The sequence below is a fragment of the Truncatella angustata genome (assembly GCF_020726525.1).
Source record: "Truncatella angustata strain MPI-SDFR-AT-0073 chromosome Unknown BKA67scaffold_1, whole genome shotgun sequence".
NCBI classification, from domain to species: domain Eukaryota; kingdom Fungi; phylum Ascomycota; class Sordariomycetes; order Amphisphaeriales; family Sporocadaceae; genus Truncatella; species Truncatella angustata.
Genome location: NW_025763381.1, coordinates 4,489,376 through 4,512,880, shown reverse-complemented (window position 1 = coordinate 4,512,880; position 23,505 = coordinate 4,489,376). Strand labels below are relative to the sequence as shown.

The window sequence follows — 23,505 nt, the reverse complement described above, 5'->3', positions numbered from 1 at the left end:
TCACAATCTCCAACGGCTCAATTCTTTCTTGGACATAATAATTGTGGTTTCCAAATTGCAGTAGTAAACATGGCAAGAAGTGCACTGGGAAAGCGGACAAGGAGCGCCACAGAAAATGGTATGTCTATGTCGCTGATAGGGGAAGCAAATCCATCCACGACTTACTAATGGCGATCTAGAGATCGAGTCACCCTTGAAACGAGTCAAGCGACAGACTCGCAGTTTCCGTACCAACGATGAGAACGAGGACCCCGAGGCAATTGCAGTGGTAGATGAGGCCGCCGAGGAGGTCGTCACTACAGAGATCACCGAAGAGTCACTATCCAACGTCGCTTCTCTTGACTTGGAGGACGATGCCGACCTGGGCCCGAAAACGAAAGGAAAGACCACCTTGGGCAGCTACAAGCCCCTGACGCCGAGCACTCCGCGGTTCAGAGATGCACTTGCCAAAGTACCCGTTACGCCTCGCCACCGTGTAATGGCCGCTGGGAGAATCTCCAAGCGGTCAACACCGTCAACACCCCTTACCCCGAGTGCAGTGCAGACCGTCTACCATCATGCTCGACAGCTATTCTCCCGAAGCGCAGACCCTGGTCAATTGATTGGACGAGAGGATGAGCGACAGCAGTTGAAGACCTTCTTTGAGCGATGCTCCAAGTCCAATCCAAACGGATGCCTCTATGTTAGTGGGCCGCCTGGAACCGGCAAGAGTGCCATGGTGAATGAGATGACCCAGGGAGTTGTCGAAACATGCGCAGCCAAGAAGGCATATATCAACTGCATGAGTATCAAGTCTTCGAAAGACTTGTATGCAACACTCCTGGACCAACTCTGCAATGAGACCGCAATTGCCGAAGCAGATGCCGCTTCGGCTGTTCAGAAGCTATTCATCCCCAAGAAGAAGACACCAGACGTTTTCTTGGTTGTGTTGGACGAAATCGACCACATTTTGTCTCTCGATTTGGAGAGTTTATACAACGTCTTCGAGTGGTCAATGCAGAAGACATCTCGCCTTGTTCTGGTAGGCATTGCCAACGCACTGGATCTGACAGATCGTTTCCTGCCGCGACTGAAGTCTCGTAATCTCAAACCCGAACTTCTACCATTCTTGCCATATTCAGCAACTCAAATCAAGACCATCATCACCACGCGCCTCAAGAGTCTGGTGCCAGAAGGAGCTCCACTACCATTTATTCACCCAGCGGCCATTGAGCTTTGCTCTCGAAAAGTGTCTAGCCAGACAGGTGATTTGAGGAAAGCGTTTGAAATATGCCGGCGAGCCATCGATTTGGTGGAGGTGGAAACGAAGCAGAAACATGAGACAGAGATCAAGGAGCAAATCTTACTTGCCTCACCTTCAAGAAAAGTGCTAGGCGAAAACAAGAACCTGTCATCACCATCAAAGGGAGGCTCCGATAAGAGCGCCCCGGCTGCTCTCATGGCATCGCTGAAGAGTCTCACGATCGAGACTGCGCCCAGGGTGAGCATCGGTCATCTCAATAAGGTTACTGCCGCAGCTTTTAGCAATGGTACCAACCAGAGATTGAAGACTCTGAACTTGCAACAAAAGGCTGCTCTGTGCTCTTTAGTTGCACTGGAGAAACGTAACCGTGCCTCAAAGGCGTCTATCTTGGCTACACCGTTTAAGTCGCAAACGACAGCGCCCACCGTCAAGACACTATATGACACATACTGCAAATTGTGCACAGAGGATTCGATGTTGCACCCACTATCGAGCTCAGAGTTCCGAGAGGTCATGAGTAGTCTGGAGACGCTGTCCTTGATTAATCCTGTTGACGGAAAGACTGGTTCCTTTAGCCTGGCTCAGACGCCCAGCAAAAGGGGCAAACGTGGTGCGTTTGGAGCGAGTGTAATGGGCGATGAGAAAAGAGTGGCGAGCTGTGTTGGAGAACAAGAAATGCAGCATACTATAGAAGGCATTGGATCAGGCATTTTGCAAAGCATTTTGAGCGGCGAGGCATTGGATTAGAGCTTGATCTGGGTTTTGTTTTAGAAGCATTGCATTGCATGGCCCCTGGAGTTTACTGTAAAGCATACCCAAAGCTGATTGTCTTTGGGACCGTTGGAGATATATAGAGCCGTTTGCTGTGAGAGTCACAATCTGAAGGGTCCTTTGAAGATATCCTCTTACACTAAATTTTATTTCATCATTATTCAGCCCTGATTGGACCGTTTGCATGTCTGTAGTCCGTCGTCGTGTATGTTGCACAACGACGAAACACGTACAATAGGTCAAGCACTCCGGATGTGGACTGTAGTTCCACGACAAGGGGGAGTTACTTGGCCATGTAGCTTATTTGCTTCTCGGCATCCTTGGCAGCATCTCTCTACGCCATTATGACTCAGGTGCTGAGGAGAAGAATTTCCTCTTAAGTCGTACGATGAACGCGAAACAGATCCTCCAGAATTACTGTTGATACAGACCCGTGCTTCAATTTTGGGATGGATGTTTTTTTCCTTCAACCCACGCGCCCACCGCTATCAAGTTTTATGCCTGCCAGCTCAATTAGCATCCGTGCTGGCGCGCGAGCCTAAGCACTAGACCACCCACTGAGCCCACTGTTGGTACCACTGCACGCGTCCAAGATTTCCACTGAGGCCGGGAGCTTCAGTCCAGACTCCAGCGTGCAACATGAGGCGTAGTGCGAACGAGACATGAAGTCAATGCAACGACAGGAAACGCCACGCCACGTACGCCCTCCTTTTCAACACGCGTAGTTGTGTGATGAGGCAAAATCGAGTCTTCAGAACGACGAGACCACATATTCGAAAGCTTGACGCCCGCGTCCAAAGGCTCGCTTGCATCTCAGCAGCTAATGCATCTCCCGTGTACCAAATCGTCAGTTTCACCCAACTTTCCACTACATTGTGACGTCCCGAAGCAGGGTAGTGTATACAAATCAGGATGTGGATTTCAAATCCAATGAACCATGGAATCCACTTCAGGATGGTCTGAGAGCATTCGCGTCGGTAGCGTCGAGAGTCCAGAACAGCAAAGGCGTGAGCGACCACCCATATCCGTATTCTTCTGTCACTCTTCGGTGTTACGGGGGGTCGTCTGATGGCTACAGCCGTTGCGGGCGTTTCAAACTTCCACCATGTACCAGAATGCGCCGGTTAGAAAGCCAAAACGATTGGTTCAAGTGAAGCTGTTTGTTTTGGTTGATACCAGATCAAGTTGAGGGAGATGTCACTGCCGTGTGATGGCTGGCCGTCTCTCTGAGAAAACCCCCCGAACCACCAGCAATTGCGTACAGTCTAATAGCCTAGCGATGAGTACCCGAACATGGACATGACACGCACCACAATTTTCGCAAGGTCCCCATGAGATACATACCTTGCATGCATGCATGCATACATACACACATACATACATACATAGATACTTACATACTTCCTCACAGTCGGTAAGATTAGGGTTACGGCTTGACACGGCGCTGAACTTGGCCGTTGACTGACACGCGACGGTTAGCTCGGGTGGGAGGTTGATCTTTGAACATGGACGTGGACCCCGAATTCAGATCGGAAGGGACATGGAGAAGCGCGCCCCAAGCCCCAACTATTGGCCCAAGTCCTTGAAGGAACTGACGGTGCCGAGTTAGAGCTCGTTAACCTAAGGTTAGTCATTTCTGACTTCCCTGTCCCCCCGGTATCTGGATCTCTGCCAGTGCCCCTAGGTCTCCCCCCCTCTCTTCACATTTCTAATGGTTCTCCCCCCTCACCCGCTCTCTGATCCATCCGCACGGTAAACGACACGGCCAGATTTATTCTTAGTCTCTGGGCACCCGCTCATACCAAGACGCCAAGACCATCCACAACCTTTCGCACATGCAACTTTCCAAGACCTGCTTCAACTCAAAGCTATTTTTCGGTACGGTATAGCATCTCAAAACGTCCCGTTGTCGCCAGTAGCGGCCGGCGCTTCACACACGGGGAATCAGACAACGGCGCCTCCATCTCAGCCCAGCCGCGCCGCCCGCCTGACCGCTGACCGCCAGAGAGCCCTCCGGTGACCCTCGAGTCCGAGTGTCGAGTTCGAGTTCGAGTTCGAGTCCGAGTCCTGGTGTTTCGTTGGAGTACGGTCTTCCGCCGAAACGGTCCTCTTAACGTCACGTCTGGGCCCTGGGAAACACAATCCCGGATCACGCGCGTCCATCGCGACCGGATATAATCAATCCACTGACGGAACCCTGACGCATCTGTGCTGTGGCTTGCTGTCGTTGTCGTGTCGTTCCGTTTTCATTTCGTTTCGTGACGTGTCGTGTCGTGACGTGCCATGTGAGGCGCGCACGTTGTCGTCAATTGCGAGAACTTCAGAATAGATGGGTGCATCCGACCGAACAGCCGACTTATCGCTTGACGATGGACCATCGAAAAAATCCTTCTTATCCTTCCTCTCCCTGCCGCTGCGATCCCGGACGCGCAATCGGAACCTCGCCGAGTTCTATGTCCTGGTAGACGACCCTCACCGTCAATATTCTGCTGGCGATCATGTCACCGGCTCCGTCATCATATCTTCCATCAAGCCGATCCGCATCACTCATTTGACCGTCAATTTACACGGCTATGTTCGCGTATTCAAGAATGCAGCCCAGGTGAACGCCGCCAATCCCGCCGTCGTCCCTAGCGGGGGTAGCAGCAACGTCCGCTACTTTGGTAATGGCCATGCGCAACTGTTCCAGGATGAGCAGGTTTTGTGCGGCGAGGGAAGACTGGACGCTAGAAAATGGGAGTTCAAGTTTGACTTGGTGTTCCCCAAGGAGGGACTACCCAGCAGTATCGATGTAGGAATACAAAAGCCTTTGCTTCTTTTTTGGCCTTCAGTCTTGCTGACATACGACCATCTCAGTTCGAACGGGGCACGATAGCATACATGATCACCGCAACCCTGACCCGACCGACGTCCATAGCTCCTACTACCAGTGCGGAGAGGAAGCTCGCGCTCGTGGAGAAGGTTGACGTCGGACTAGTGCCAGTACCGAGGGAGAGGAAAGTCACCATGCATGCAATGCACAAGCGACAGAGAAGGAAAAAGACTGCCTTGACAAACTCAACGCCAACGCGCAGCACTACTGATCTACAAGAACCCGCGGCCGATTTGGATCCCACAAGAGCAAACGAAAGAACAAACGACACCACCAACGAAAGCTCGGTACATTTCGCAGAGTCGAGTCGGCCTCGGCCAAACGAACAACACGTGCCTCGAAGCCCCATACAGAGCGACATACAGAGCGAGATCAGTGGTGAGAGCGTGGCTAGCCATAACAGTAGCAGCGTAAGGGGAGCCGATGGCAGTGGGGGCTCGAGTGGAAGCAAGGTGTCGACGGGTGCTGAAGTTGATCGTGAGATTACGGCTACCGTGGAACTTCTAAAAGGAGGGTGTATGCCCGGGGATTTGCTACCTGTCAGGATACGGGTTGATCACAATCGTCGCATGAAAAGCTTGCATGGCGTCGTCGTCACTTTTTATCGGCAAGGCCGAGTGGATTACGCACCACCAACCTCGCTCTTCACAAACCTATCAAAGGAGGACGCCCGAAAACTAGACCGGGAGGAATTCTACCCCAAATCAAAGACGGGACTTGGTGGGTTATCCTTATCCTCAGCAGGCTCTTGCAGTGTGTTTCGCAAAGACTTGTCGCAGTCTGTGGCACCACTAATAATTGATCCGACGACATTGTCGGCAAATATCACGACGTCTGTCAGGGTTCCAGAGGACGTTTTTCCTAGTATAAAAGGAGTACCGGGGGGCTTGATTACCTTCAAGTACAACGTGGAGGTGGTTGTCGACTTGGGTGGAAGACTTGCTGGTCAGTCTCAAGGTACAACACAGCAGCCAACCCGGTCCATGTCTGTCTCAGGAACTGTTCCTGCGTCAGGTGGAGGAACTTATGATCAGCAATTAAGTAGGCTCGCCAACTGGAACGGTTCAATTGTCGATACCGATCATCTCCGACGCGAGAAGGGAGTGATATCTGTCTCGTTCGAAGTCGTGGTTGGCAACGTCAATTCCAACAAGTCACGTTCAAAAGCCGTTACACGACCCACGCTTATCTTACAACCACCTTCGGATACGGGTTACTCTACCGAGCAGCCGAACGAAATGAACTCCGGTTGGCAGGATAATTATGATGAGAGTGGCGACTACAGCGAGCACCCAACTCCGTACACTCCGTACGACCACCCGCAAGCTTATTTCTCGTCTGCAGCCTCCCCCCAAGCTCCGGACTATCACTCTCCTGCACACGAATCGCAAGCTCCTGTCTACATCCCACCACCTCAAGTCCCGAATCAAGGCAGTCTAACCGAGAAGGAACGCGTGCGGCAAGCTGAACAGTGTTTATTGCCAAGTCAGCCGACGGCACAGCCGGACGAATCTGCGGCCAGTCCATCGCAGCCTTCAGCGCCTTCTATCTTTCCAACTGGCGCCTCTTTACCAGTACCAACAAGCCACAGCGACAACTTTGGCGAGGGACCTTCCGCACCTTCTTTGGGCGATTTATCGGCGACCGCAGCACACTCAGACCCGGTCGATGACAAACAAGAGTTGGAAAGGAGGCGGCTATTAGCAGAAGCGAGTGCACCTCCAGAGGTACCAGAAGAGTACCACTCGAGTGAGCCATCTGCTCCACCATTAAATACTGCCGGGCCGTCATCTACCCACGAACCGTCCGCCCCAATGCTAGATGAGCGCGATGTCTATGGGACCCACGATCCTTATGAGAGTATAGCCGGCCTATCGACGGCCAGGAGTCCGCAGGGGCATGAGGCAGAGCATCTGCCAAAATACGAGCGATGATTATTGGGTTTCCGGCGTCTGTATATCTACAAGTTACGGCCACACTGCATATTGAGCCCACTGTATTGGCCCAGTGGCTGAAACGTCGTCAATATAATGTTGACCCGTCTTATGATGGGTCTAAAAGAGCTATGCTGGCTTGGAAAATACGTTCCGATATGACTAAAAGTTTCAAAACAGTGCGAACCGCGCGTGATCGAATGCTTGTTCAAATTTATCGTAATATCCGTAGGGCTGACGCTGACACTTTTAACGTGCCGGCTTGGCGCCAAGGATACGGATATGCGGATGTCTTCCAGTAGAGGAACAGTGCGACATTTCCATTACTAGCAGATAATATTCAAGCTATTATAAACATAGACAGACTTTTGGCAAGGTCATCATGTATGATCGTCTTCTTGACCGCTTAATCGGCATGTCTTGGCTGCACTACGATGGACTGCTGTCATGCCGCAGTGTAAGAAACAGCACGCATTGCGGTGTGCCAGGGATTTTTCTTCTCAACGACTAATATGTGGCGCTGAGCATGGCCATTAATTCATCCCACAGTATTACGCTCAATTGCCGCTTGCATCTCGGTGCTGGCGCTATGCCTAGAGTATTGCATTTCTTGCTACGGAAGAAGACTGGTGCATCTAAAGGGAGCACAGCATAAGCCGTTGGTCCTTTCACGGAAGCTATGCAGAAATCTCAGCCATCTATTTGCATGTGCTAGTTGTGTCCCTCGAGTTCATCTACTCTGCCAGACACAGCTGATTATGCGCCAACGTTGTCATACAGCTTTTACGGACGGAGTCAAGGACTTGGTTTGCACGATCACCGCCATGCGCATTTCACCTTCGCTTTGTCACTCTTTGCCAGGCGTTTCATTGATGGCTTACTAATAAAGTTCCTATCGTCATGCTCGTTGACAAGAACATATGCTGCAATGCGGACGATGACCGCCGCATTAGCGTGCGACACCTTCTGCATGCTTGTGCTCTTGACAGAGTATTGCGCAGCGCAAGCGTAAGAGCCGTGCCCAAAAGTGTAAACCTTGGTCCGGCTGATCAAGCGGCGGCGTTACAACAGCTAACATCACTACCACGGTTTCTGCCATCAACACGCATTTGGCAACTGCATTGACTACAGTCGAAGTCGTCGTTGAAAAGACCACGACCATGACCTCGACTATGGTGGTGAAAGTGTCTGATATAAGCACGGCTACTGAGATTACTTCCATAACAACTATCATAGCCGCGAAGCGAAGCGATACAACAAAACTGTCCAAAGAATGTTCTCGGGAAACGAACAACATACTGGTGGCCTGTTCACGCGAGGAGATATCAGAGCAGGGACCGTTGAAGGTCAGCAACACGCCAAGTTACCAGACCCAAGACCTTACTAGCCATTATCGAGGCGTCAATTAACGAATCATAATATAGTCGGTAGGCAAATCCAGACGATTCACAGTGGCGGTGTCGCGACTGTAACCTTTGATGTAACTTCCACCACCTTTAGCACCATAACGGAGTTGACTGTTTTCACCGTATTGGTCACTTCCTTATGGACCCAAACATAGTACAAGTCTCTATCTACATTCACCCGTATCGGTTTACGCGTCATATATTCATTGATTTGGACAGCTTTCTCAGTGTCAAGCAGACAATCTTGATACATCCACAATCGTTGAAATCTCACGATCGCCGCTAACCGAAACGCAAATTACCACAATAACCATATCAATTATAGAAACAGCCAGCACGAGCAAAGACACCATATCTAGTAAAGATACGAGCACGAATTCTGGCTCAAGTGCCTTGCCTACCAATATGCTGTCTAGTCTCACCATAATAGGCCTCGCAGTGGGCCTCAGCTGTGGTCCCATCGTCCTCCTTTCCATTGGCTATATGGTATGGCGCCAGCGTCGTCATAGAGACGTCGATAACCCATAACCTTTTCACCACATGATACGAAATGAAGGTCACCACGTTTCAACAGCTGGAGCATAAGCTCGGGCGGTTCTCTCCGACCCTACCCCGGCTGATTATGCTGGGATGTTGGGCCCTTCACAAGACGGCCAAGACATTCGCGTGGGAGTTCTGACAATAACACTTGCCAAAGTGGACAACATACATGAAGTGACAGGGACGATGTGGAATGGTTGCCTGTGAAGGTGCACAATGGGCGGAAAGATGTATTTAGTGATCGAAGGATATAACCGGATCTCTAAGCTTTTATGAACGAGTTCAGTGATCTATGCCGCCGCATGCGAGACGGAACCAGTACTTGACAGAAGTTGACCTAGCTTTTGCAACCCTGAAACATCTTTAACAATTTAAGATGCTCGTTCTCAGACGAAATTCTTGAGGGTTTTTTTATTTTTATTATTTTTATTTTTAAATCTTTCTATGCGAAATCATCCTGAGCCCAGCGAAATCACCCAAAGAAACAAGAGCAAAAGACTTGGAATTATTGCATATTCTAATAGTATACGTATTCACGCAGATTTCGACTGATTGTATTTGAGCCTTGTAGACCACAACCATGCGTCTACACCACAGTTGCTGCTCTATAAGCGCCGGTTAGTTTCATGCTTGCCGATAAAGGGAAGCTGTTTTGTTCGGCAACTCCCACAGATTCTACTTCTTTCCCCTTTCACTACTACCACTATTTGTTTGATGGATTTAGCTCCACACAATGTCTTTGTTCTACAACCACAATGCCATTAGAGTAAGTAGTATTCACGAAATCACGTCTCGCTACAAATAGAAACGGTCCTCTGTCACACTTTAGTGTTTTGCTTGGTATTCTACATTGCACTGACCTGGGTGGTTACTTGACCATGGAGAGCATACTTTCTACCTTTGCCGGTCGCCAGGTTGGCTACGAAGAGGGCGACACCTTTCCCTGGCAGCCAGTAGCTGCCCCGGGCGTGGAACCCGCAAAGTCCCTTACCTTCCTGCGTCCCGTAGGACCTCCACCTACAGGTCCGGTGGCGGGTGTGCAGCTGGACCGGGGATTCAGGCCCCAACCCGTGGCATCATCACACCGGTGTCAGACGGAATCGTTATTTTCCTCACCGGCAGTGCCTGGAACAGGTAACGATGACGAGCAGCCCGCCAAGGAGCGAAGAGTAATCAAGGATCCGTCGCAATTCCGGGATATTGCGGCGTATCTCGATACAGGTCAAGATGAGGACGGCAACGAAGTTTCCATCGTAGCCACGTGCCCGGTATGCAGCTGCTTGCTTCGGCTGCCGGAGGCAGTGATGCCAAAACAGTATCCAAATCCCGAGACGGAGCCTCTACAGGTTCTACCGTGCGGCCATTTGATCGGCGCGAAGTGTCTTGATACACACTTCCGTTATAAGAACCAGCTGATTAGAGAGGATCTCGATGACCACCCTAACGTCGATTCCGCGCTCTTCGTTGATTGCCCAATGTGCAGGTTTCCGCTGGATCATCCAGGCTGCCGGCAACACGACCCTGATAAGAATGTCTGGCACGTTCGCCACACAGTTGAGCTACGGCCATACAATCCGACCCTACCCAGGGCGGGTCAGGTTCCACTGACCATACTTGAGGGCGGCGAGGTCGAATTTTACTGTCGACATTGCATACTCGCAATCCGGGAACAAAACTTTAAGATGTTCTCCGAGGTTTTGGACCATCTCCTTCCCAATGTTGCCAACAATCGATATATAGATTCTAGAGACTGGTCAGGACATGTATGCAAGGTTAAGCAGTCTTTACAAGAAATTCTATGGGATACTATTATGTGCCAGCATAATAGCATTCTAAGGTGGTGATATTCCTCCCTGAGGTATTAAGGAAAATTCCAATTTATTAACAACAGCAGCACTAACAAACTTATTGAACAAATGAATCAGCGTTGAACGAGGAAAATTTACTGATAAAGGAAGGCGCATGAAACTTTTTGAGAAATCTTTTTTATTTTTTATTAAAAAAATTTAATTTCTCTTTATACGAATGAATGATGTTTTCCTGAGAAAACTCCGGCAGGCTTGTAGTTAATATGTTCCATTCAGCTTCCATAGAACAAGCAGTGCAAAAGTAGGATCTATGCCGTAAGCACTTGCATTGTAAAAGGAAGTGGGCCAGGAGCCTCTTGTCAACTTCTGGTCATATTGGGGGATCATTGTCCCGTCAATGATGGATCCATGTACTATTTAGCGCCAACGATAATAGCTTTGTCATCATCAACAACAGTTCAGCCGAATTCCTAGGGGTAATTCCGCTTAGCCGGCCTCAGTCCGTTGTAAGACGAAACTCTTCTTTAACTTTGAGCTTCCTCGATGACCTTTGGGAGAGACGCACCAATGATACCGCTCGTCGGGTGTTATCCACGTGACTCCTCGTGAGATGCGAGATAAGCTCAAAACCGCTGGCATTGGGTTCCCCCGGGAAACAGAATCCCGGACGTCTGTCGTGGCAGGTGCATAGAAATGGTGCGCGGACTCGTGTTGTAAGATGTGACCATGCTCATTATATTATATTCTGGCCCTTAACGCTCTGTCTACGTATAACTTCGTCTCGACCAACTATGCAGAAAGTCGTTCTTATCACTGGATGCAGCGATGGCTCAGCAGGTGCCGCCCTCGCGAGACAGTTCCAGCTCCGCGGATGTCACGTCTTCGCAGCCGCCCGCAAACTCGAGAAGATGCAGAGATTGGCTGACCTCGGCATCTGCACCCTCGCCATGGATGTCTTGTCTAAGGAACAGATCAACGCCGCCGTTGATATCGTTCGTGACGCCGCAGGAGGAAAGCTCGATGTTCTCATCAACAACGCAGCGGGCTTCAACCTTATGACATTGGCTGACCAGAACCTAGAGGATGCTAGGGCTATGTTTGACGTCAATGTTTTTGGTCTCTTGGCCGTGACCCAGGCTTTCCTGCCTCTTCTGGTAGCCGCAGGAGGCAACGCCGTCATTGCAAATGTCAGCAGTATCTCAGTCGTTGCAGAGCCTGCCTTCCAGGGCATCTACGCGGCTACAAAGGCCGCCGTCTTTACCATGAGCGGCGTCATGCGCAAGGAATTTTCACCGTTCGGAGTCAAGGTTGTGACAATCATGTCGGGGGGTGTCAATACAAATTTCATGGAGAACAAGCCGTGGAAGGTACCGAAGGAAAGTTGGTATTTTGAGTTGGCTGGGGATGTTGAAGGAAAGAAATCGACTGATGGAACCGGTTCGATGAAGCCTGATGAATATGCGAAGCGAGTGGTATGCGACTCTCGAAATTCCCAATCACTCTTCCTAACTATTTTCTCTGCTGTCTTGGGGGACGACATGGAACCACGTTTGTCCCTGTTGAAATACAGTAATACTGACCTCTGGCTGTCTTATAGGTGGGTGACCTTCTTTGTTCCAATCCTGGGCCCGTGATATTCCGAGGTAAGTTCGCAACGGCTGTGTGGATATTAACCTGGCTGGGCTGGTATGGTATGCTGGATTCGACGGAAATCAAGAACACGAAACTGGACATCTTGAGGCCTAGATCGTGATAGCTAGATTGTTGAATGCCAAATATGTGCGAATTGAGTGGAGTGGTGTCTTGTAGTGGACGCCGTCATGTTGGAAATTGGCGTCTATTTTTGAGCATAGTGACAAAACACCTGGGGTTAGCTTGAACAATCACAAGATCTCCCAATTCAATCACATCGATCGGTCACTGAACTCACAATCTAACTCGGATTGTTATGGCTTTTGTGAGATGAACTTAGCCATTAGTTGTCTGTCTAATCGTTCGTCTGGTCCTGGAGAATGAGTATCCGATCCTACTTCCTTGGGCATCGAAGAAGCCCACACCTTCGCGCGCTTTAAGTATTATGTTGATACTCTCTACGTGGTATAATTGATCGACACTATCGATCTCGTCTCGAATCTTCCGGCATTTGTTCCATCGAGACAATAACTCATATTTTGAGGCAGGTTTTATATGATTATCAATATTACTCACCTTTGGATTCAAAGGAACCATTGTCGCGAACTGTGAGATACATATGCAGGGAGATATACTAGCGTAAAAGACGATCGCGCCAAAGATAAGCATATTGAGGTGAATCTCGCGCTAGATATAGGCACAGTTCCCTCGAATCGAGGCAAACGAACCCGAAACATATCTGCTGTCTCCATTAACAGTCCCTGGCCATATTTACTTAGATTTATTTGGTAGACTTTCGGGTAGGTTTCTTTCATGGCCATCACTCGTTCGTTGCGCCCGCGCAGGTTTTGTTAGTTGATGCAGCTCATGACAATCATGGTTGAATCGGTGGGATAGAAGCTGCAGCTTCGATACAAGTGTTACAAGAGCAACCTCGTAATTGGGAATGATGGGTATTTACCATCCATTTGGAAAATTAATGGCCTAGAAACTTTCTTGCTTCGTCATGCATAAGACGATACTTCATGGTAAGTCGCACTGCCCAACAAGGGTTCTATGGTGGCTCCGAAACACCTTTTGGAATACCAGCCATGGCGCAATCCAAGAAAGATTATGTATCTGGGCGTCAGGCGCGATAATTTTACTCGGTCCTTTATTTCATGTAGAGCGAGTTTGTGGAAGTCTGGAAAACTCAAGGCCTGTAGAGCAATCTCGGATTATTCTGGAGTCGAAATAGGCTGGTTGCAGTTGAGAGAAAAAGCTGGAAATTTGTTCAGCTAGCTCAAGCTACAGGTAGAGGAGGGATACGTTTTTTAGGGGTTTTTTTTTCTTTTTAAATCACTTGGTCCTCAGGCACAGTCCAAGGGCAAATATTGCGCAACTCTGCTCCAGGACAGGAAACATTAGAAGCAGGCCTAAACTGTCACTCGTGCTGGAGTGCAAGATTGCTTGTCGTTCATCATTACCAGGGCCGGCATAGAAAATGGAGACTGGACTTGAGGTGCCATTGTGTACTTGCCGACATGAACATCTAGTCGTTCAAATTTTCTTTACGCCTTCGTCTTAACTCCTGTACCTTGTCCTTGACGGTGATTACCTCGCCCTCTGCCTTGGCTTTACCCCTTCCTTCCCCCAGTTCTTCGAGATCTTTCGTCTCCAGAAAACCCTTTCCGTCATCAGTACATACTGACCGTTGGACATTGGGTAGATATGCCCAGGCATAGACAGCTCCAAAAGCTAGGACTGAACCGAACAAAATGAAAATAAGTCCCTGCCGCTTGGCATCCTTGTATCCCGAATTGATACCGTAGACCACAACTAGAGCAATGATGGAACCCAGCTTTCCCGCCGCAGCAGAGATTCCGTGACATGTACATCTGTAACAGGTTGGGAAAATTTCAGCCGGAATTATAAAAGTAAGCGTATTAGCACCAAAGTTGAACGCGAAATGGCATATCGCTACCAGAGTGACAGTCGCAGGGGCGCCGTTGGTGTATGCAACACGGTAGTATACACCCCCTGTAATAATGAACAAGGCTGCAAGGACCAGGAACGATATTGTCAACCATTGCTTTCGTGGCAGACGATTGGCAAAGTAGATGAAGCATATGCTGCCGGCAATAGAGCTTATGGACACCGTTAAGAGATATTGCTTTGTCTGTTCAAGAAGAACGTCGTAAATGGTGTTGCAGGGCATAGTCTGATCGGTGGCCCAATTTGGGAAACCAGACGTCTTCCAGCTGGGAACCGTTGAGTTACCTTCTGGCAGAGTGGAGGTCCAGCACCATAGTCTATCGTCTAGAGACTTATGTCGCGAGGTCGCCCACATGTCGGCTAATGTACCTCGATTATCCAAAGAAAAGCCATAGAAGCCAACATCGAGGCTGTATTTCACTTGAGATTAGCACAAATCTATAAGTCACGATAAGGTCTGGGCTTTCAAGCGGCTACTTACATGAACCAAGTCATCGCAGTTCCTACATGAGGGTTAGCTAACGCAATTTGTGAAACAACCAATCTTTGACCCACCAAGTAGATAGTACCAGTTCTTGTCACGGATGAAATAGTTGTACAGGTCTTCTTTCGAGAATTGTATGGGCTTCGCTTGTGGCGATGGCACATGGCTTGATTCCGGAGAGTTTAGTATTATGCCATTTCCGGCTTGTGGTGCGACGTATATCCTTCGCGTGTCCCGCAAAGCAATACCAGGTTTGTGTTTCACTTCGAGCTGGTACAGACCACAGTCATACAGGAAAAAGCGGAAAATGATCGCAAGTAGCGCTGGAACCGCACCCGACCCAATAACGATACGCCATATACCATCAACGATTTTCTTGCACTCTTCGTCGTGTTGAGTATTGATACCACACTGCATGGCCTGGAGTCCATACTCTTTTTCACGGCCTAGCAAGACCCATAGACCGACAAGCTGGGCCAAGGCTTGGCCAATGGGCTGCATGAGAAATACAGAACCAAGCATAGTAGCTCTTGACCGAGTGCTTGCCCACTCAGAGGTTATGACTGCAGATAGGGGGTATTCTGCCCCGATACCTTTGTAAGTTAGCTTGTTTTAGTAGTCAATTCAGACACGGTGATACCAACCAACTCCCATGACAAACCGCCACTATAGAAATGCAGTTAGACGACAGTACGACGGGAAATATAATGAGCCGACTTACCCAAGTGAACAAGGCCAAAAACGACATATCATTATAGCCATAACTACTTGTGGCCACACCGATAGTAGACACAATGACAAGCACGAGCTCTATCCCATATAGTCGGGTACGACCAAAGCGATCGGCCAGGAAGCCGAAAAGCAACTGACCACAAACAGATCCAAGGAGAGTGAAAAGATTTATAAGTAGTCCAGGGTACTTCTCATGTGGGAAATATACAAAGGATATTGATGCTAGAATTACATTGGTTGAAAAGAGGTTATACCTGTGATAGAGATCAGTCGCCGGTACCTCGACACATACTATCTCGTCTATTGTGATAATAGCATTAGAAAGACCCACGAATCTGTCAAGAACCCGGAAGCGGCTACTCCCCAGATTCTGAAGTTCCAGCTGTTGAGGTCAAGCTCATATCGCAATTGGCGACGGTCCTATATTCCTATTAGAGCTAGCCAAACGTAGGCGATCCTGTTCCCTACACAGCTGACAGCGAGAATGGAATCTGAATCTAGCAACCGTAACGTACCTGAAGATCTCGAGAAGGTAACGCAGAACTATCAGAGCCCAGGAAACCTCGGTTGCGGCGTACTTCTGGGTAATGTTCACCGTCCATGGCGACGGGTAGTACGGCGCGCCACAGCGCCGCACGTATTTCCTGTTCCTGTTTCTGCTGCAATTGGTCCCACAAGCAGAAGCCCGAAAAGCGGAAGAAATGATAGACAATACCAGGACGATTAATTGCTCAATTGAATCGAAACCAGCTAACGCATCGTGTGTGTCCCAAGAATCCCTTGAATTATGATGTTGCGACTATTGCTAGATTGGTCGTCTCCCAGAAACTGCAACTTACAGGCGTTGAATATATTGTTTTCCTGGACAGATTAGGAAAGCCTCGCTAGCTTTTGCAGCAGGCAGTATAGACGAATGTGTACAATATTGCAACCACGAGTGCGACGCTGGACTATTTGATTGTGAACTGCACAAGATGACTTCCTACGCTAACGACCCAATTTCGTGGTTTAGCCCGGGTTGAAATAGGATGATGCGCCTGGGGGCATACTTGGTGGTGGCGCTCACTGGTTTTGCCATGGCCCCAGCCAAGATGAGCTGAAGCGACGCAAGCAGATTTATCCTGAAAACTGCCTTCCAAGGAGTTTTATGACCTCCTTCTTCATAGCTTTGAAGAGCTTTCGAAACCTGCATTGTCTTCCTATGTTTCGTAACATTTCCCATGCTTTTTATTTTTATTTTTTTTCGTCGAGCATACGCTGCCAATCAATTCAAGGGCCCTGCAGTATTGTCACTCCAATATCCAGGCAAAAGGATGGAGCTCCATCAGATAGCGAACCCCACTCACCCACCCTATTCCTTGTCCTCCACGCCGCCTCGATGCGACACAAGGTTTAAGCTTGGCTCTCTGCATATGAGTTAGAACTACTGGAGCTTCGTGTCGAACCTGATCGCTGGGACCATACTAAGCATCGTCAAAGACATGTCTAAGGTTAGTAGAACAGACGGGCTTCGCGGGAAGAGAGCCCATCCCGCGACCCCGGTCACGAGCTATCGGCAGAAGCGTGCAGTTATTCAATAGCCACTTCAAAGGTCTGTAAGAGACGAAGATGTCCCCATACATCGGCCCCTTGCTCTCCGAGCTGGTTCAACAATTACGTTGGGAAGCGACGGTCGCACTGCTGAATACACACCTATGGTCTTGGATCATCGTCACTCAAGTCTCGCAGTTGAACAAGCTTATAAAGAATCCAAGCTCCGCCAAGTAGCACACTTATACCGTCTACGCGGCTCGCCTTCACATATCTCAATTTGCAAAGCATTTACTACATACTTTTAAAAACCGACAAGAATAGTCCATGCTGTCTCATTGATGATAAACTAGCAGATGGATACAAGGGTACATGTCTTGTAAAGTCATTATTTGCACTTGGCGCAGGGTTACTCACGTTCAGTCTATCGGGTTTCTTGGAGCTGACATGTGCTCGAGCTGAGGGGTTTGATTGGCCAATCTGTCAACAGTTCCTGCACGTTTCCCTTCGTCTATGCGCCCACACTCAACACTCTCGCGGCGCCTGTATAGGTGGTCAAATCCAGTCAGAGTCAGGGACAGAGACGAGGGCTTGATGCGAGCTCAGGAGGGGCTAGAGGTAGCAGTCAAGTGGGCAGCTTTTCTCAGAATGACCCTGGATCTGGTCGACTGAAGCGATCTGGTTTTTAACGTGAGCCTCATTTAGCAACCCTCGAGCCGAATGACCCCCAAAGTCCCCCCTCACACCTCCTCCGCCGCCATTGGGTTATGCATTAGAATTGCATGCAAGCCGGTGAGCCTTGACCCAGCCGTTTACTCACGAGGTCCGACTGTTCGGTCCACAACGTTTCCTATCCGAGCGGAATGCACGTTAGGGCGTAGCAACTTGGGCGAATGTTTCGTGGTGACCGTTTTCCAGTGAAAACACACGAGGCGGAAGCGATTTGAAGCATGTTACAGACTCACTTCTTATGAACCGCGCATTGAATATGAACCTGCAACGGCTCTTTCGCTATAGCTGCTACTATATCCACAAACCTTCAGCTAGGGCCGTCTCAAGCAAGCAACCCACCGCGTTGAACTTGCAGGCGATGCTGGCAAGGAACCCCACGTAGCTCGGTGTCCAAAAGTAGTCCTGTCGCAGAAAACGAATCCCATTTTTCTGAGGCACACAGCCATCGCGAAGCAGCTATGGCTGCGGCTGCTTCCACTTCTTCGTCCTCGTCAAGAACTCATTCTTCGAGGTCCTACGCATCTTCCGGTTTCAGCCAACTCCCTCCTTATGCTCAAAACCTTGGAGCTCCGGTTGATCACAATTGGACTCCCAATTCAGCCGTGTCAGATCTGACCGACGAATACTCGACCCCGCAAGGCCAACTTCGGCCGCTGGACCTGGGTCCTCCAGGATTCCAGGCTACTTGGTAAAGACTCTCCTCTCTGTTACTCACGGTATAAGGAATATGTGCCATCGTCTAACACCGCTCCCGCCCTAGTACCTTATTCGAGGGGACAAGCGATGAAAAGATCATATACTTGGGGCCATGGGAGGTGGTTGGCACTGAGCACCGGCGCATTCTGTGGCAAGGCAGTTACCAGCTAGAACGTCTAGAGCACTTCTGTATGTTGTCGCCGTCCAAAGCCGCCCTCTTGTCGCTATTTGCTGCTGAGACGTAGCTCCTAGTACCTACCGCATCAACCACAGAAACCTTTCCACACACACTCCACTCCAGACATCGTCAATTTTCCGACCCAAGCACACTCGAGCAATATGTCACTTTCCGTGAACGACATCGCGTGAGATATACGAACGAGGAGGGCGTAGTGATTCATGACCAGCCCATTGAGGTCAAGTATGAGTTCACCACAATCGAGGCGGCTCTTACCTTTCAGGGTGATTTGAGGAGAAAGGATCTTGTAGACTGTTTCGACGTCGATGTAGTATGGACAGATACGCAAGGACGGACGGACGCTTTTGGCAATGTCAAGGGCATTGGCACGGTTCAGAGACTCAAGCTATGGTCCGACAGACATACCATGTCGCATTCATTGTCGGTTTTTGCGAACCGCGCCGACCGTCGTCACAGGGAATACCAAGTCGACCAGTTTGAGGGTGAGGTCAGGGGGCGGGATGATAGGCGCCGGTCCCTACGGTTGAATGTCAGAGGCAGGCGTGGTAGTGCTCCAGACTCGGGGAGGCGCATGTCCTTGAGCGCAGCATTCCGTTCGCGCCGCGGATCTTCGTCGTCTTCGTCGTCCCAAAGTTCGTTGGATATACGGTATCTAGGGATTCAATTCAGCCGCACTGAAGGTGAAAAAGACCGAAGGAATACCATGGAGCAAAACAGGCTGACGATTCAACAGACTACCGACGGTTCCTCGATACCTGGGTCGTGGCGCATAGCTCAGACAGCGAATACCACGGCATCACGTATCCGGCAGATGTTTTTGAGCTACCGTCCCCTCAGATCGCTGCTTCTACTTCGTATGAAGTCTCTTCACAGTCACTCTGGCAGGCGGATCTCCCATTCTTACCGGCACCAGCCGAAGAAGAAGAAGTGGAGGAGGACGAGTTAACGCCTTGAAGTTCAGTTACGAAACTTGCAAGCAATCGCGGGAGAGAACTTGGGTCTACTACGTATCGAGTGCGATTGGCGACACAGATTCCCTTATCGGCTTACGATGATGAAATTCTCATACCACTGGAAAACTGGGACAGGGACCACCAATAAAATCACATCTCGTTGCGAAATCCCTCGTTTTGGTCCTATAAGTGGCTCGAGAATAATGCTGATCTGAGAATCGCTATGCCCGAAGCTAGTGGCTGCCAACTGACGAAGAAAGGCGATGTGGACGATCGCGCGCCCCTGGCTGCGTTGGAGACTTGTGAACTCGGGCGCGAACCTAACCGTTTATGCATCGCTTTCCCGAAACCCCCTCCCCTCTCCCGGACAACGGAGGCGATACGATGGGGGGAAATATATTGCTTGTTCTGTGCTTGTTACAGTGTCATTGTCTATGGCGTAGGTAGCCGCATGACTACGGGCGAATCCGCCACCCCCCCCCCCCCCCCTGATTGCGGCCACTCACCTTGTCATTAGAGGCCATTTTGAAGCCTGCGATCACAATAAACTGAGGGCGTGGCCTGTTTTTAATAATAGCGCACGAGCTTGAGGACGAGAAACGATAAGCTCGTTTCTGAAAATGCCGGACACTCTGCCGATGGACAGATGTGAAGTACAACATCACGACATGAACCGTTGCCTCACATCGTCGTAACCGAGAGCTAGAGCATGAACAGCTATGCACAGCCTCAGATGGTTCAGCTCGCCTAAGATCACGATTCCTCGGTTGGAGTCCCTGCGGTTGCCCCGAAACGCAAGCTCGCGATAAGTAGCCACGGGACGGATCAAGGATATATAGTGTAATAGCCACCGAACTCCTGGAGCCCATAAATAAATTTAAATTTGCCCGGAGAAGCTGTCATGGCTTGACATGTGTAGATGGACGGTTTTTGCTAGATCGCCGACGGTAAAAGTCCGAGAGGCTAGGAACAACTCCTGTGTTCAGTGCCACACCCGCATCACGATCTCCTAGAACGCGCTTCTCGGAACTATAGCCGAGACCGGCTCGGGATAAGAATTGTTGTCGCAACCACCTCAACTGACCACGTCAACCAAGAGTACGGTAAGCGCTGTTAGTGACGACCTGGTTACGTCAGTAGACCTAGGCTATCCAGCTATGTGTTAACGTACAGCTAGCACAGCCTCAGTGGTAACTTACGCAATATACGGACTTCGGATCCGTGGAACCTGGCACTTCCAGCGACATCTCGTGATCTCGTCGAGGACCGGACATGGCTCGATATCAATACATTGACAGTCAGTCGGGCCTCCCAGAATCAGTCGGTTCCTCCCCCTTCACCCTGTTTCGTGGGAGACGACCCTGACTATGGACAGAGCCAGCTTTCGAGGAACGTGCCATCGAGTACACAAGACCCCGACTCAATATTTGACTTTTGTGTAGCTTGGAGTTGCACAAAAGGCTTCATGGTTCACTTGGGTAAAGTGCTGGCACAAGCCCGGAAGGGGTCATGGCTTCCCGTCGCCGAACAAAGCAGTGCTCTCAACCTGACTGATGTCGAGTCGCAGGAGAACCAAGGGCATCTACTAGAATGGTGAGTGGATTGGACCGAGCTTGAGGAGAGTGCTTCCCATCAAGCGACGTCCAACATACCGCTGAACTATTGACGCCTAGGCGACCAGAGCATTTCAGAAGCTGGGAAACGGATGAGAGCTCAAAAGGTGAGAGACGTTCACGTGAGGGAAGAAAACATTAATCTCATGCAAGAAGCCTTTTATTTCCCGTCCATGATCCATAAAATAATTCTAATCCGACACGTTCAGCGCAGTATGTACAACGACCCCTATCCTCTCGCGAACTCCGATCCAAATGCGGTGAGACTGCACATACCTATCCATGATACTATGCTTTATCTCCCTAAGAGCTCCAGCAACGACCATTGGAATGTGTCTATGGGCAGGACTCCTTCCGTACGGGAAGGTAGTCATGCCGCCGGGATAAGTGCCAGAGCAGTGTCGGGAACACCATGCTCTGGAAATAGCCAGTAGCTGTATGAAAAAATCTGTGTTTATAAACAAGACACGACAACGCCAACTTCCATATACGCCTAGACGCCAATGCCAAGACGCCATGCTCATGTAAGATGGCTTATGTTGCAGGGCCAACTAGAAAAATAGAGATGCAACAATAATGTAGCCACAGGCTACGAAAGAACTTGAGCGTGGATGCCCTGATCCACAGGCAGGACATGCCAATGGGTTTTCGCTATGAGACTCGTGGATCTATAACGTCATGAACAATGATTATCGTGAGGGCCATCCAAAGGTCCATCGGGTATCCTGATGGTTGACGGAACAATTGACATGACAGTATCATGGCAATTGGGCATGCTTTGATTAGGGTGAAGCGTATTGAACAACTCATGACTCAAGCTCATCCAGAGACAGCTTGGTGTCAGTGATGCCCAACTCAGGGGCAACTCTCTTGGCCCATTGCCGGGTGAGCAGCGACGCTGAGAGCTTATCAGTATGGCGTAGGTGACCGTGATGGAGAACAAAACTTACCCTTCAAGAACTTTTTACTGGCATACTTCTTGTAGAATGCCTCGTGAATGACAGGACGAGCAAGGTAGTCGACCATGAGCAGGAAAACAGGCTCGATCTCCTCTTCCGTGTAACCAGCATAGTAGGCCAAGGTCTCATCCTGGTTGAGAGGTTAGCAAGATGGGCTCAATCGACATGCCAGTAAATCACTAGTGAGCAACTTACCCATTCACCGCGGTCTAGAATCATGCGTGAGAGGTACATAGCAGCTGCGGCAATGTGACTGGGGCGGTAGGCCATGAAGCGGTGGTCGACCAGGCTGATCTCCATCAAGTACTTGCCAATGGTGCGCGATTGGATGTCATAGTTATCGGCCTTGGAGATGCGGCGAAGGAAGTTCATGGGGTTAGGGTAGCTGAGGTTGAAGTCAAGTGTCGACAGGACAAAGCGCTCGGCGCTGAGGATCTCTTGTTCCGAGAAGCCGTCATCAGCGACGTGTACAAAGTTGGCAACGTGAGGCGACAAGACCTCCTCATACTTTGAAGCGACGAACATGGCAGTGATGCCGACGAGCTGCAGGCGGTCGAGCTGAACCACCTTTTCGGACAAGAAGCGGTCGATCACGTTGATAGCGAGAAAGAGGGTCTCGGGCAGCAGGTGGAAGCGGGTATGGACCTCGATCAACCAGTCGATGAGGATGCCTCGTGTCTTCCACTCGAGGTCGTCTTGGTGAGCCATATATTCCGGGTTGGGGACGGTATCGCACTCGAGGTCGCGCAGGTAGTCGAAGATCTCATTGGCATACTCGGCGGCCATCAAGGGGTCGTCCAGGTCCTCACTGTCCAAGTCCTTGACACCTTCTGGGTATACATGTTTGGCTTCTGGTTCTTCTTGCACGGGGTCGGCACGCGACACCTTCTCTGGTACCTCCTCCACCTTGACGGTCTTGGATCGGATGTTCTCGTTCTCCAGAGTGTGGACCTTCTTGCGGACGGGCTCGCCCTCTTCTACGATGGTGTCCTGCTTGACTGTGGCGGAAGCTGCCTTTCTCTTGGCAGATGTGGGGGCAATAGCACCTGAGCCTGAGCCGGCTCTCTTGGCTTCGGGCTTCTTCGCGTCCTTGGTGGCCAGAGCTGTTCTTGTTGAAGCGGAACGGGCGGAGGGCTTCTGAATGCCGGTGGGTTGTGCAGCCTTGGAGACAAGGCCGGTCTTGGTGGCTAGGGGCTTCTTGCCCTCAACGACCTCTACTTTTCCTGCGTTGGTGACATCGCCGAGTGCGGCGCGTTTTCTGCCATTGGCAGCTGTGGTGGTGGTAGCTGCTTTCTTGGACTGGAGGGGCTGCTTTGTGGGTTGGGCCAGGACATCGACGTCCAGGGCGGCGGCCTTTGCACGCGTCATACGCGTAGAAGCGGCAGCGCTGTTCTCGTCGTTCTCGTTGGTGACGAGGCGTCTGGCAG

At 50.1% G+C, this 23,505-nt stretch overlaps 7 protein-coding genes across 7 annotated transcripts; 5 read left to right on the top strand and 2 right to left on the bottom strand.

Annotated features, from left to right (window-relative positions):
• Nucleotides 1-69: 69 nt before the first annotated feature.
• Nucleotides 70-1,990, top strand: BKA67DRAFT_653449 (P-loop containing nucleoside triphosphate hydrolase protein; the record flags this gene model as incomplete). Its single annotated transcript, XM_046106368.1, has 2 exons — nucleotides 70-118; nucleotides 180-1,990. 2 exons carry the CDS (start codon nucleotides 70-72, stop codon nucleotides 1,988-1,990), a joined length of 1,860 nt encoding a protein of 619 aa, XP_045964385.1.
• A 2,353-nt stretch (nucleotides 1,991-4,343) lies between these two features.
• BKA67DRAFT_641381 (uncharacterized protein) lies at nucleotides 4,344-7,199 on the top strand (the record flags this gene model as incomplete). The annotated part of the gene is made up of 2 exons (XM_046105772.1): nucleotides 4,344-4,805; nucleotides 4,871-7,199. 2 exons carry the CDS (start codon nucleotides 4,344-4,346, stop codon nucleotides 6,818-6,820), a joined length of 2,412 nt encoding a protein of 803 aa, XP_045964384.1. The 3' UTR covers nucleotides 6,821-7,199.
• A 2,322-nt stretch (nucleotides 7,200-9,521) lies between these two features.
• Nucleotides 9,522-10,610, top strand: BKA67DRAFT_530366 (uncharacterized protein; the record flags this gene model as incomplete). The annotated part of the gene is made up of 3 exons (XM_046099229.1): nucleotides 9,522-9,532; nucleotides 9,596-10,529; nucleotides 10,587-10,610. 3 exons carry the CDS (start codon nucleotides 9,522-9,524, stop codon nucleotides 10,608-10,610), a joined length of 969 nt encoding a protein of 322 aa, XP_045964383.1.
• A 406-nt stretch (nucleotides 10,611-11,016) lies between these two features.
• BKA67DRAFT_547413 (uncharacterized protein) lies at nucleotides 11,017-12,497 on the top strand. Its single transcript, XM_046101450.1, has 2 exons — nucleotides 11,017-12,046; nucleotides 12,172-12,497. The coding sequence occupies exons 1-2, from the start codon at nucleotides 11,366-11,368 to the stop codon at nucleotides 12,325-12,327; spliced, it is 837 nt and encodes a 278-aa protein (XP_045964382.1). The 5' UTR covers nucleotides 11,017-11,365; the 3' UTR covers nucleotides 12,328-12,497.
• A 1,240-nt stretch (nucleotides 12,498-13,737) lies between these two features.
• BKA67DRAFT_510473 (phosphate transporter) lies at nucleotides 13,738-15,998 on the bottom strand (the record flags this gene model as incomplete). The annotated part of the gene is made up of 7 exons (XM_046097329.1): nucleotides 13,738-14,590; nucleotides 14,662-14,683; nucleotides 14,736-15,257; nucleotides 15,309-15,330; nucleotides 15,386-15,650; nucleotides 15,728-15,816; nucleotides 15,912-15,998. 7 exons carry the CDS (start codon nucleotides 15,996-15,998, stop codon nucleotides 13,738-13,740), a joined length of 1,860 nt encoding a protein of 619 aa, XP_045964381.1.
• Nucleotides 15,999-17,982: 1,984 nt separating this feature from the next.
• On the top strand, nucleotides 17,983-19,638 carry BKA67DRAFT_45849 (uncharacterized protein). The gene is made up of 4 exons (XM_046096895.1): nucleotides 17,983-18,346; nucleotides 18,419-18,543; nucleotides 18,607-19,233; nucleotides 19,287-19,638. Exons 1-4 carry the CDS (start codon nucleotides 18,117-18,119, stop codon nucleotides 19,505-19,507), a joined length of 1,203 nt encoding a protein of 400 aa, XP_045964380.1. The 5' UTR covers nucleotides 17,983-18,116; the 3' UTR covers nucleotides 19,508-19,638.
• Nucleotides 19,639-21,925: 2,287 nt separating this feature from the next.
• BKA67DRAFT_589813 (cyclin-like protein) lies at nucleotides 21,926-23,446 on the bottom strand (the record flags this gene model as incomplete). The annotated part of the gene is made up of 3 exons (XM_046104511.1): nucleotides 21,926-22,017; nucleotides 22,070-22,208; nucleotides 22,274-23,446. The coding sequence occupies 3 exons, from the start codon at nucleotides 23,444-23,446 to the stop codon at nucleotides 21,926-21,928; spliced, it is 1,404 nt and encodes a 467-aa protein (XP_045964379.1).
• Between the last annotated feature and the right edge of the window lie 59 nt (nucleotides 23,447-23,505).

Bases quoted from the DNA above. Each gene is read 5' to 3' on its own strand.
- BKA67DRAFT_547413 (XM_046101450.1), top strand. From the start codon at position 11,366: ATGCAGAAAGTCGTTCTTATCACTGGATGCAGCGATGGCTCAGCAGGT. The intron at 12,047-12,171 runs GTATGCGACTCT...GCTGTCTTATAG, and splicing joins ATGAATATGCGAAGCGAGTG to GTGGGTGACCTTCTTTGTTC.
- BKA67DRAFT_45849 (XM_046096895.1), top strand. From the start codon at position 18,117: ATGGCTGCGGCTGCTTCCACTTCTTCGTCCTCGTCAAGAACTCATTCT. The intron at 18,347-18,418 runs GTAAAGACTCTC...CTCCCGCCCTAG, and splicing joins CCAGGATTCCAGGCTACTTG to TACCTTATTCGAGGGGACAA. The intron at 18,544-18,606 runs GTATGTTGTCGC...CGTAGCTCCTAG, and splicing joins AGAACGTCTAGAGCACTTCT to TACCTACCGCATCAACCACA.